General features: G+C 40.4%; 1 protein-coding gene across 1 annotated transcript in view; it reads left to right on the top strand.

Moving 5' to 3' along the window:
- Positions 1-10,540, top strand: part of LOC141907142 (uncharacterized) — a 28,188-nt gene extending 17,648 nt beyond the window's left edge. The window contains exons 8-18 of the mRNA XM_074796718.1: positions 733-2,984; positions 3,176-3,286; positions 3,961-4,333; positions 4,641-4,757; positions 5,915-6,054; positions 6,532-6,672; positions 6,913-7,025; positions 7,395-7,528; positions 7,612-7,797; positions 8,214-8,360; positions 8,656-10,540. Coding sequence (XP_074652819.1) covers positions 733-2,984; positions 3,176-3,286; positions 3,961-4,333; positions 4,641-4,757; positions 5,915-6,054; positions 6,532-6,672; positions 6,913-7,025; positions 7,395-7,528; positions 7,612-7,797; positions 8,214-8,360; positions 8,656-8,900 — 3,959 coding nt within the window. The 3' untranslated portion in view covers positions 8,901-10,540. The remainder of the gene's footprint in view (positions 1-732; positions 2,985-3,175; positions 3,287-3,960; positions 4,334-4,640; positions 4,758-5,914; positions 6,055-6,531; positions 6,673-6,912; positions 7,026-7,394; positions 7,529-7,611; positions 7,798-8,213; positions 8,361-8,655) is intronic.
- The last annotated feature ends 3,163 nt before the right edge of the window (positions 10,541-13,703 follow it).

Below are 13,703 nucleotides of genomic sequence, written 5' to 3'. Positions count from 1 at the left end.
ACTAAGGTCATGTGACCTGGACACCAATCACCACTACTAACCCTACTAGGTCAGGTGACCAGTGGGTTTATGCATATTCATAACCAAGGGTCCAGTGAGCAGTGGCATCACAGTCAATCAAAACCCTTATACTAGGTCAGCTGACCAGTGGGTTTATACATATTCATAACCAAGGGACCAGTGAGCAGTGGCATCACAGCCAATCAAAACCCTTATACTAGTCTCATACATATTCAGAACCCTAGCTCATGTGACCAGCAGGAGGTCTGTATCAATATTTATAAGTCAAGTTTAGTTCAGTCTCTGAATTGAGAATCATAGATTCATTTAGATCTAAATCTAGATTCGTTCAGATAAAAGATAACAACTCTTCATGAACTCAATAAGAACTAAAACTATTCCTTAAACTACGCGTTTATATTTTGATATTGTATATTGATATTGTATATTAAACCAAACCTATACTGGTAACATAGCAGAAAGGTGATCAATACAACAGTCTCGGGCCCCAAACCCTATCCATTAGTAATAAGTAAAACAGTACCCCACACAATGGATAAAGTCTTATAGGCCTCTCCGAAATGATTTATAACTGAAATACATGAAGAGGTTGTATTTTATTGGTTATGAATATTGATCGATTTTCTGCTATACATGAAATACTGGAATTAATGAAAAATCTGTTTCTGATGTTAAATCGCAGTGAGAGATGTTTTTTATTTGTATTTATAGTTGATGATGAAGTCGGTTCAGGTGTCGGACCACCAGGGGGAGCTGCTATCGATTTAAACTGTAGAGAACACGTATCGGATAGCGAAACTGACAGCCAATCGGAAAGCGACGTTCTCATCGAAAATAAAGTGTTTCCGCAGCAACGATTCTCACCGGTTATGAAACGCGTATCTCCATCGGAGATTCCGTATCGACCGAAACCGATCAAATTCAAACCGGACGTTCCGACGAACCGTAGCGACCCATCCGTACAGGAAGTAGCTCGTCCGGCTAGTAGCGGCTCCACGTTTCAACCGAAAGGCGCCGTCTTTAAAGTTCATTCGCCGAAAACTTCTCGCTCTTCGTTGGACGACCCTCGTTCGTCTTACGCGTCGCCCGGTGGCGCCACCGGTCAAACTAGTCATCATCAACGTCAGCAGACGCCCGCCGCGTCGAGGAACAATCCTATCAAACTGCATAATATCACCATGACAACGCACGAGAAACAATTAGTGATGTCGTCGAACACGGAGACCGTGTTGGGAACGACGTGTAACGGGCAGACGGCGGCCGTGATGTCGAAAATAACCCGACAACGGATCACCTCTCAACCGGCACCTCCGACACCGGCATCGGCGGCGCAATCATCTCTTAATAATAGCGTTTCATTCTCCGTGATACCAGCAACGCAGAATAGACAACTATCAGCTGCAGGTGCCGTTATACAACAACAGCTGCAGCAGCAACAGCAGCAGACGGGCAGGTCAATGAGTGTGTCTAATCTACCGGTTCAAATCGCTTCGAAAACCTCGCAACAATCGTCGCCAAAACAACAGCAGCAGCAGCAGCAGCATCAACCGTCTGCAGCTGGAAACCTGTCGTTGAATATAATACCACCATCGGCGAGTAATAATAAAAACGTCGGTACTATCTTACTCCCGGGGGTAAACGGACAGCAATATATACTGAGTCCTAATGTAACGTCCGCCCAGAAGGTGGCGCCGTTGTCTCCGGTCGTTACCGCGGCGACGTTGCGTAATCTGGCTCAGCCTCAGAACACGCAGACGGTTTCGTCTCTGGCTCAACCGGCGGTCAGTTCACAACCGCACGTCGCGTCGCATGGTTACTTAGTATTGAAGAGCAATAATAATCAACAATTACAGACTCAACAACAGCAGCAGCTGCAGCAGCAGCAGCAACAGCGTGCACCTGCTCCGACTCATATTCAGTATATACTACCGTCGTTAACCGTACAAACCGGACCAAACGGTAAACTACAGAACGTGTTACACATGGCGTTGCCTGGGTCACCGGCTAGTAGTAATAACATACAGTTAACAATACCCGGTCAGAGTCTGACGCCTGCTACGCCTGACGTTAACGCTGCTACCAAATTTCAATTCGCGAATACCACGTTAAAACTCGCTAGTCCACCCGGATCTCAACCGCAAAGTCCGGCCGTCACGCCCATTTGTCAGCTTACCCCGGCTCCGGGCTCGGCTGCTCCGCAGTTAGTGTTTTCGAATGTCGGTAACGGTAAACAGAGCGTTCAGTTACAACCGGCATCAGCGGTGATATCGATCAGTCAACAACCGCAACAAATACAACTAGCAGCTGCCGCCCAGCAGGTGCAACTAGCAGCTGCAGCAGCCGCGCAACAGAATCAATCCCAACAAACACAGCAGCTGCATCTTACTCAGTTACAACCTCATCAGGTGCAACTAACTACTCAACAACAACAAGTACAAGTTACTCAACACCAGCAACAGGTGCAACAACAGCAACATCAGGTGCAGGTACAGGTGCAGCAACAACAGGTGCAGGTACAACAACAACAACACCAACAACAGCAGCAACATCAGGTGCATATAGTGACTCAACATCAAGTTCAACCACAACAGAAAGTTCAACAACTTGTACAACTGCAGCAGCAGCAGCAACATCATTCAAATCAGGTGCACCATCAACAACAGGTACAGGGTTCACAGTTGCAGCATCAGCAGACCCAAATGCAGGTGTCTCAACAACAACACCGGGTGCAGCAGCAGCAGCAGCATCAGCAACACCAGGTACATGTGTCACAACATCAACAACAATCTCAGATGCAGCAGCAGCAGCAGCAGCAGCAGCAGCAGCAGCAGCAGCAGCAGCAGCAGGTCCTGAATCAGCAACATCAGCTACAAGTTCAGGTATCACAGCATCAACAGGTTCAGATACAGGTGTCACAACAACAACAACAACAGCAACAAAAACAGAAACCAAATCAACAGCAGGTAAATAAATAGACCTTTCAATGAATAGAATTTTCTATTGAAGAAATAGATAGATAATTATTATTATTAGTTGGTTTTATTACCTCCGGCACAGCTGAATTATCAAATATCATTATTTACCGTCAAAGAAGGCCACAGAGAAAGCCTCTCGGATATCGCTCCTTACGTTTGTTTGTTTCTGAATTTTAAAGGTTTTTTACCAACGATCTCCACAAAAACAAGAACATCATCAACAACTACAACAACAACAACAGTTATATATCCGTCGACAAAACTCTCCTCATATTCAACAACAACAAAAGGTATGTGAATATTTGGTTTATAAACGGGACCCAGTTCCACAGTTGTGAGTTAAGATAACTCAATGAAAATGAACTAATCTTAATGGTCACGATAGGTAAAACACAATATCCGTGTTGATGCGATGAGGAGAGAATCCCACAATGATAATAAAAAGTCCGAAAATGAAACTTCGAGATAGTAGTTTATTCAACGTTTCGACTATATCCTAATAGTCATCTTCAGGAATAATGAATTATTCCTGAAGATGACTATTAGGATATAGTCGAAACGTTGAATAAACTACTATCTCGAAGTTTCATTTTCGGACTTTTTATTATCATTGTGGGATTCTCTCCTAATCTTAATGGTATTCCTGAAGATAGTTGAAATGTTGAAATAAGCTACTAGTTCATGAAAACATTTCCATTTTATCCTTAACATCATTTTTAGGTTTATTCAGTTCTGTTTTAATACTAGTATTCCTGAAGATGACTAAAGGTTAAAGTTAAAACATTGAATAGAATATGAAACATTTCAGACTTTATTTTTCATTCTCAGTCCTAAGATTTTATAAAATCTAAATACTTTACCCCATTCAGTGCTGACTAATCAATCCCTGAAAGTGCTGGAACTTGAAAATTAAAAAAAATTCCACCCAGTTAATTTGACACTTCAATGAATTATTGTATTTTAGATCAGCGAACAACAACATCAAACGCTGCAGATACCGCAGCAGCTGCAACAGCAGATGCAGCACCAGCAGCAGCAAGAGTCGAATCACCGCTCGGGGGAATCATTGAGCAGGCCACAACACGATTCTAATCACAGACATCAAGAGAGACATTATCATCACGCGGAACTGTCATCGGTCTCGTCGGTCTCATCCCCCGCTCAACAATCCGAGCAAATTCAACAAAATAACGATTCTCAGCAACGTCACGACAACCAGCAACACCGAGCGCAAAAACTCGACAACGGTCACTGGCAACAGGATAACAATAGTAACCTTCGGCAACAACAGTCGTCTATCGGTGAGCAGACGTATACAGCGTCTGCTTCTAATACAGGTACGTTCAACTGTCTATTGCTAAAAAAAGAGGGAGAGGGAGGGGGAGGGGAGAGGGAGGGAGAGGGGAGGTGTCAGTGCAATTGCGTACTGTAATGCTTAATGTATATGAAAAAATGGCCGATTTTGCGTACAGAGGGGGAGGGGGGTTGAAAAATTCAAATTTTATGCGTACGTAATAAATGAATGATCCCCTATGAAACCTTGCCCTAGAATTGTATCCCAATTCAGACCATTTTGATGATGTCATACTCAGATTTAATGAACTCTACCAGTCACGCTGAACAAATTGAATTTTTGAATTGTAGATCGTAAGAAAGATGTCGGCTACGTAACTTATCAACAAAAACCGACTCGTATTAAAGCAACGGTCGCTAGTATTCCAGTCGGCACAACGCCACCTCCACAACAACCTTCACAAACCAGTAAGTGTCCTGTTAACCAGCAGAAATGGGTCTGCTCCTGGTCACAGTGGACCTAGGCTTTTGTGGGTAGGATTCGGGAGTTAAGGATGGAGCTTAAAGGATTTGGGGTGGGTAGGATTGGTCTCCAAGAATATAGGGGTTGTTAGGACTGGGCTTCAAGGATTGGGCATGGTTAGGCATGGGCTTTATGAATTGGGCATGGGTAGTATTGGGCTTCAAGGGTTAGGCATGGGCTTAAAGGCTATTGTTTCTAGAGATATAGAACGTCATAGTGAAGAATTACATACAATTTCAGCTTACAAATCAACACCACCTGGTTCAAGTGGTAGTGGTCAATTATATACACGATTACCCTCCCCACCTGAAATTAGAATTGAACAAGTCCCCGGTAGGTTTGATATATATATCTGTTGTTGTTGTCGTCTAAAATCTGCATGCAACAATCTTCAGTAGTTATTTCACTTTTAGGAGTATGATATACTAGAATAGTCACGTATTCATTGAAATATATATCAAATCTGTTTATTTAATTTATTTGTATCTTTAGCAAATCTTTTTGTTTGGTTCTCGTTGGATGGAATTTTGTTGTTGTGATCTTTGACTGTTGTTATGTATATAGGACAAGCTGTATAACCACTGGCCAAGTTGACTAGTTCTATTGGTCTACTGGTTAGCACGCTTGCTTTCTATGAGACCTGGCTTCGATCCCCAGTGAGCGCGTCACTTCTCTTAATCATGCAGCCATAGGTGCCATCATTTGATACACTTCTGCCCTAGTTTTGTGGACTTTTAAGTAAAACTTAAAGGCGCATCGGGTCAAACCATCTTTTATCGGTCTCTAATCAAACCAGAGTTCATATTTGATTTAATTATATGGCTGATGAATATCATAGTAACAGTGAACTTATAATTGACACTAAGTCAACTATCCACTGGTCAACAACTTTTTAGCAACTGCAGCGCATGATTGTGATTGGAAACTGCTTCATTATATCTTGACGGGGAAAGAATGTGAAAAAACTGGATAATATTATGTGAAAAGTTCCGTTATTTTCTTGTGAAAAAAACCTATATTATAATGAGCAAATGAAAAATATGAAAATTTTATGAAAATGGTTCTGTCAATATGACCCGTGTTCTAACATTGTTATCCATAGATTTACCTGACGATCAACAGAGCGATGACAGCAGCGGTAACGGTGCAGACGGATATAAACCGCAACGAGCGTGTAAGGGTAAACGCTATAAAGAGATGGTCGCCGAAAGTGGATTAAAACCCTTCAAACGAGAACGAAAGGTTAGAATATTAACCCTCTCCTCGATAAGTCTCTTAACCTATTAACACTCAGGGATTGTAGTGTCTGTTGCTCCTCAGAAAATTCAACGGAAAATCCACATTTATCACGATAAAGAATCAGCTCATTTTTAGTTGATTTACAAACACACTATGCTTTCATATGGCATTAGAGATTTGATTAGGTGAGCCACCAAAATCATCCATATTTACTTGGATATAAGTGTGCGCTCAGATCTGTCGTGTTCATGTAATAGGCAGGGCGGATGTGGGCAGCTTGAGGAGTAAAATAGGCCGGGCAGATGCGGGCAGCTTGAGGAGTAATAGGCAGGGCGGATGCAGGCAGCTTGAGGAGTAATAGGCCGGGTAGATGTGGGCGGCTTGAGGAGTAATAGGCCGGGTAGATATGGGCAGCTTGACGTTAACCCTTGCTGTAGTGAATTCACTGATTTTATTCTCGTGTATTTTATATATTTTTAGCCCGCGTCGCGAAGTTCAACGAGTTCAGATTTATTAACAACAGAAACAGTGACGACGACGACGACGACATCGGAATCATCTCCACCACAACCTTCAACTTCACACGCGTCTGCTGTAGCTGCAGCTGCAGCTGCTGCCGCTGTAAGTACTGATTCATCATCATCATCATCCGGGTGGCGGTCTCGTCACAAAATCTTAAGTCTTCAATTTCTCTTTGATGAATCAATTTTGGAGTTATCCTATTGGAGTTATCCTGTTTGTGAAAGCCCTAGATGCAATCCCTCAGTTTCAGACTCAAGGAAATAGATTTATTTGAATTGTAGGAAACCTACACGCTTGAGTCACAGTCTAATCTATTTATCATCTATTTGTATATTGCAGAAACAGAAACCAATTCCACCCCCGATCCAAGTTCCTCCTCAAGTTCCACCTCCATCGATAAATAGTCCACGTAAAGCATTTCTCAAACGCAATATCGATGATGGGATGGAGAAGTAAGTTCAATTTATCAATCAATCTCTATCTCAAATACTCATCTCAAATACTCATCTCTATCTCAAATACTCATCAATATCTCAAATATTCCTCTCAAATGCTCATCTCAAATACTTCTCTTAAATACTCATCAATATCTCAAATACTCCTCTCAAATATTCATTAAGCTATCTCAAATACTCATCTCAAATACTCATCAATCTCTCAAATATTCCTCTCAAATACTCATCTTAAATGCTCATCTCAAATACTCATCTCAAATATTCCCATCAAATACTCATCTCAGTTATTCATATCAAATACTTATTCCAAATATCTATCTCAAATATTCATATGAAATACTCATCGATATCTCACTGTAATTTCAGGGTACTGGAAGAGGTTGATTTTGAGCGTCAGTTCGGCGCATTACCTCAGTTTATTCCGGATAATTCTGAATCGGGAACTCCTCTGCCTCAGAGTCCTCGGCTACTTATTACTAACTTCCGTAAGAAGAGGAAGGGCCCTGGTAAGAATCGAACTCATATAAACGCTATCTGACTTAACGCGACGATATCTGATGATGTTTGATTGTTTGATTTTAAGGAGAGGATTTTGAAGACGTTTCATCGCCGCGAGTGAAACAGCGTAGAATGAGTAACAGTTCGGAATGTGGCACGCCGAAAACACCGAAGAGCGGACGATTCGAAGACACGAAATTCTTCGGTTCAAATTTCAGTTTGGACGCGTTAGCCGAGGTGGCAGCGATGCAGAGACCGGGAGCTTCTGCTTGTAAGTCTCTCCTCTCTTCTCTATCTCCTCTCCTTTCTCCCTTTCCTCTATCTCTTCTTCCCTCTCCCCTCTCCTTTCTCTCTTCCCTCTCTCCCTCTCCCCTCCTCTCCCTCTCCCTCTCCCCTCTCCCCTCTCTATCTCCTCTCTCCCCTCTCTCGTCATTCTCCTCTCCAACTTCAGGGCCCAGTTTCACAAAAAGGATTAAGGCCTAAATCGATCAAAGATAAACTGAATTAATGAAGAAATTAAATCGATTTAAGAGTTAAACCTTTTTGTGAGACTGGGCTCACAGTGATATTCGAGAATCCATACATGCTATAAGTAAAAATATTTCAACAAACATCTGAATGAAACGTTTATCTTTGAGTTGATCGGATCTGTTGCTCATTGGAAATTTTTTTGTATTTTAAATTCAGATGATTTCCCGGAGGCTGAGTTAAATTCTCCGCGCACTCCTAAAACGCCGAGTTCACCGGGTACGTTCTCATCTCTACGACGTATACTCGACCAGCGGCGCACTCTGGTGATGCAATTATTCGAGGATCAAGGACTTTTTCCTTCAGGTAATGATACCCTTCACTCGATCTGTACGTTGAAGTTTTAAATCAAAATCCCATTCCTCTCGGAGGACGGCTCCGAGGATTTCCCAATCAGAGCATTCTGAGAGATCAAAGGTTGGCTCCAGATGTCTATCGTGGTTACCTAACTTTCTGGTTGATTAATTAGGTTAATCGATCTAATTCTTTGTATTTTAATTTGCATATTCAATGAGGTTGCTATTATTTTGCATAATTAATGCGGTTGTTCATAGTTTGTATATATATAATTAGGAAAATTTAATTTTGTATATTTAATTAGGTCAAGCGACGGCTGATTTTCAGCAAAAATACCGCGACATTTTCCCGAGTAAATTGTGTTTACAATTGAAAATACGCGAAGTTCGTCAGAAACTGATGGCACAAACGACGTTCAGTACAGACGCGGAAACCGCGACCACATCGACGACTAGCACCGCGGTAGGTGGCACCACCGTTCTCAACAGTAACGGTAATCCGGAAGCTGCAGCAGGCGCGCCTCCTAGTGACAATAATGAACAACATTAATTATCGAGATGGGTAGCTGGAATACCTGGAACGTTACAAAATGTTTATACGGAATATTTTTATCCTAAAGCGGTAAATTGTGGCGAGCAGCGTTTGTGGTGTGCCCCGTGTACCAGTGTGCGGCATGCACGTACGCGTGTGGCGTGTGTGGCGTGAACTAGTGTTTGGGGTGTACCATGTGCGCCGTGTGAACGTGTACCGTTGTGTAGCTTGTTCCGGTGTGCAACGTGTACTGGTGTGCGGCATTTAATGACGTGTGCGGTGTGTACCGATGTGAATGATTGTAGTTTATAAAGTGGATGATAGATGGCGACTGTGTAGATCGCAGTAACAGGCAGACGGACCGAAGACGAATGCGGTGTGTATGGTTATTATTGTTAGCTCAATTTTATTGTCCGAATACAACTCGTTGACCTCAAATAATATCATACAAATAACTGTGGCTTCTTATACTCTTTAACGCGAGGGGATACGCTTGTAGGATGTGAGTTATACCACCAGGTGGCGTTACTCGCAGTACATCTGGCTGTACGGTCTTCACCCTTCAACTCATTGTCTATTATTGAGATAACATTCTTATCAATGTCCTACCGTACGCTAACAGAACCTGGTGGATCCTCGACCGTTGTGGTAGTGTTGTTAACTACTAGCGCTCCTTGTGGATCCTCGATTGCCAGAGTAGGAATCCTCAACTGCCGCAGTAGGATTGCGCGTATCCCATTGCCACCAATACACAAAACATGTATTCAAAATAACTTAAGAAAAATAATTATAATTCCAAAAAAAAACCAAAAGCAATTAATAATACTTACTCATTATAATATTGATATTGATATTGATATGAATATTTATACATGATTTATATGAATTAGAAGGTAATTAGAGAGAAACGCGTTGTATAGAAAATTTTTACATCTCGTATATACATCTTTAGCGTTGTATAGTTGTTGTAAGATTCCTCTCCGCGCCGCGTCTCAATGAAATCATCGGCTACAATTATTCATTTGACGACGATATTTTGGAATAATTGTGTTGTCTATATTTGTTATTATCATTCTACCATTATGTGTTCAAACGTTCATTCATTCATTCGAAGATAGAATTTAATACAGGTTTAAAACGGCTTTCAGGGTCCACTTTCACGAAAAGCTTTCAACTTAGGTTAAAAGATTGATTCCTTGTTTCTCTCATTTCTGCCGAGTCTAAACGTTGACTCGGCCTGCCGCCTATCTACCATGTACATTACTAAATTTTAAAGATCATGATCAAGCTGATAATAGACCTGGTAGTTAAAGAAATGAACTGATTACAAATTTTATCGCAGTAGTTTACAAAATGACCTCGGCCACTGCGGAGAAACAAGGTATCTTCTCTTAGTCTAAATTCTGTAGACCAAGTTCAGTAGAACATCTCTGAGTGGGGTTTACTGTACATCGGTATGAACACTTCTGATTGTTGTTCCAATTGGTTGCTACAGCCGACAATGAGAGCCATTAATTGGAATAGGGAAATTTGATTATTCGGTAACTCGGAGCACCAGATGACTCGGGAGATAGCGCCCTCTATAGACCAACTCATTCAATACTGAATTCATCATTTATGTCCTTATAACGTAAAGCAACGTAGAGGAATATTTAATTAATCACATTTATTAATAGATTTATTATCATTATTATTATTATTATTATTATTATTATTATTACTCGATGTGTTATATATAAATATATATATACCATTAATATTATACATGTACATTCACATGCCAGAGCCTGCTGTCTGCCTGTATGATTCGATTTCTATTTCTAAAGGGCATTTGTGTTGATTCTACTGATGACAAACAGTAGTGATATTGATGTCATTAGGCGTATATTATATTATTTAAGGTTAAAGGGTTGTTTGTTAAACTGTAGATACCCCACTATATTTCACAGGTAGGAATGTGCAGCCTGGAACCTGCACCCCTCAGATAGTCACCGTTTAAGTGCAAATTTTAGAAAGTGTGCTTATGATACGTCTAATATCTGGTGTTTGTAGTTCATTTTCGATTAGAAATGTCTCAGGTGAAGCACTGAACACATGTGAAGTGTGGACGATCAGTTTTTGAAAGTGTGCTGATAAAATGTCTGGTGTTTGTAGTTCATTTTTCATTTGAAAATTTCCCGCTGAAATTCTGAACACACGTTAAGTGTTGATGATAAAAGATTTGAAAATCATGATGAATTATCTAAAGTGTTGAGAGGGTACAGTATCCGTACGGAGGGGTTTACAGGCTCCAGGCTGCAGATTGATATTTGCTTAATGTTAAGAATCAGATATTTGAAGTTTTCTATCTCACTTCTCAAGAAACAATAACTCGGATACAATTTGATTTTACTATCGTAGCGTTTTCTGACGCGTGGAAAAACACTCGAAATTAAAGTGCTTCTTAAGCATAAATTGATTAAAACATTGAGATATCTATTATTTTGTATTATGACAATAAGCTTTGTTTTGACTTGAAGTGTGTATTTTCACATTTTAAAGTTATACACTGCTGCTGCACTAGTCCACGGTCTGGTTTCACGAAAATGTTTAACTCCTTTATTCATTGAAGGTCGACCGAAAAAATAAAGATTTCAAACTTAAAAGAGGTTAAACTTTTTTTACGTGAAATAGGACTGTACAGTGTGAATGAGTCTCCCTGAGTGAGTGAGCTTAATATTGTATCTATTTTGTTTATTGGTTATGTTGTTATTTATGCTAGTATTTGATTGAGAATGTATCAATTTGATTGAGAATGTATCAATTTGATAATGTACTGGTATCAATTCAATTGAGTATGTAGCAATTTGAGTATATATTAATTTGATTGAGTACGGATTGGTATTAATTCAATTTACTATGTATTAATTGAATTGGGTATGTATTAATTGAATTGAGTATGCATTAATTAGATTGAGTATGTATTAATTTGATTTAGTATGTATCAATTGGATTGAGTATGTATTAATTTGATTGAGTATGTATCAATTTGATTGATTTTGATTTACTCAAGAAGTTTGTGCTAAAACCTGTAACATCAATGAATGTGCCATCTTCACTATATTCGATGATTCAATGATTTATGTTTACGAAAAAAAATGATTCTATTTATAATTAGAATGAATAAACGAGTTGCCAAGCAACGTAATTAATAATGTGATAAACTGAGGGTGCGCAGGGAGAAGAATATGTAAGTTTTGTGCTTTGTTGTTTTTGAAAAGAAAAGATTTCTTATTTCTGGTTTTTTTTTTTAGAGAGAGAGTTTGGTGACTTGTGCGAGTAAGCGATAAAACAATTTAACGAATCGTTAAAATTTGTATGAAAAACAACAAACGAAATCTTCAAATTCTCATCTTCATGTTGCGCTCATGTATTTGTTTTAACTGTACGATCTCGTAAAAATTTTACGGTGGATTTTTTTTTTTTTAAGAATGATATTATTGGTAGGAAGGAATGGTTTGCTTGCTGTTTTGAGTGATTGTGTCAGTAGCTGCCATCAATTCACAGATTATCTTTTAGTTCATTTGTTTATTGTAGATACTGTATGTACCGTAGACTCTGCCATACTCCGTTAACTCTAAAGTCTTTGGTAAATCTTACTCACATTTACCGGTATTTGGATAAATCTTTTTTCTGAAACTCAACGCGGCGAAATATTGACGACAGCAGTCCCGATACTACAGAGTTCCCTGATTCTCAACTCGGTGAAATATTTTTTACAGCAGTCCCGACGCTACCGAGATTTTTGAAATGTTTTACTGAAATCTAATCTGAAGTCTGAAGTTTGTCTCGTTCGGTTTCGTTTGGAAAATGAGTAGAAAATATTCTCATAAATTTTCTGAGCTACAATGATTGACATTATTCGGTTGAAACAAAACAAGCAAAATTTCCTCCCCACAGATAAAATATTTTGTAAATATAATTGATATATATATATATATATATATATATATATATATATATATATATATATATATATATATATATATATATATATATTATATATGTATATGAAAATTAAACATCTGTAAAGAAGAGGTGATGATTTTTATTCACATGAATAAAACTTAGAATTGACAAAAATCAGTGCTGTTTTTATTATTGAGGTAACTTGTATGGATGTAAGATCAACCTCTCGGAGAGTGGAGTCCTTCTTCACAGAACGTAACCTTCCCAGTTGTGATAGGAGTAAGGGAAGGTGGGCCTGATCCCGGTGAGAGGAGGGCAGGGCTGCCCTAGCGTTGGTATGACCCTGGAGAGCAAATGAGCGTCGGTGTGACCCAGGAGAGGAGGGGACTTCCTAGTAATGTGTTGGTGTGACCCACAGGCAAGGAGAGAAGGGACTCCTAGTGTGTAGGTGTGACCTAGACGAGGCGGGCAGGGCTGCCCTAGCGTTGGTATGACCCTGGAGAGCAAATGAGCGTCGGTGTGACCCAGGAGAGGAGGGGACTTCCTAGTAATGTGTTGGTGTGACCCACAGGCAAGGAGAGAGGGGACTCCTAGTGTGTAGGTGTGACCTAGACGAGGCGGGCAGGGCTGCCCTAGCGTTGGTATGACCCTGGAGAGCAAATGAGTGTCGGTGTGACCCAGGAGAGGAGGGGACTTCCTAGTAATGTGTTGGTGTGACCCACAGGCAAGGAGAGAGGGGACTCCTAGTGTGTAGGTGTGACCAAGACGAGGCGGGCAGGGCTGCCCTAGCGTTGGTATGACCCTGGAGAGCAAAGGAGTGTCGGTGTGACCCAGGAGAGGAGGGGACTTCCTAGTTACGTGTTGGTGTGACCC

This window comes from Tubulanus polymorphus, chromosome 6, assembly GCF_964204645.1.
Source record: "Tubulanus polymorphus chromosome 6, tnTubPoly1.2, whole genome shotgun sequence".
Taxonomy (NCBI): Eukaryota; Metazoa; Nemertea; class Palaeonemertea; order Tubulaniformes; family Tubulanidae; genus Tubulanus; species Tubulanus polymorphus.
Note: the sequence above shows the minus strand (reverse complement) of the source record. Positions and strands in the feature narration are given on the sequence as shown.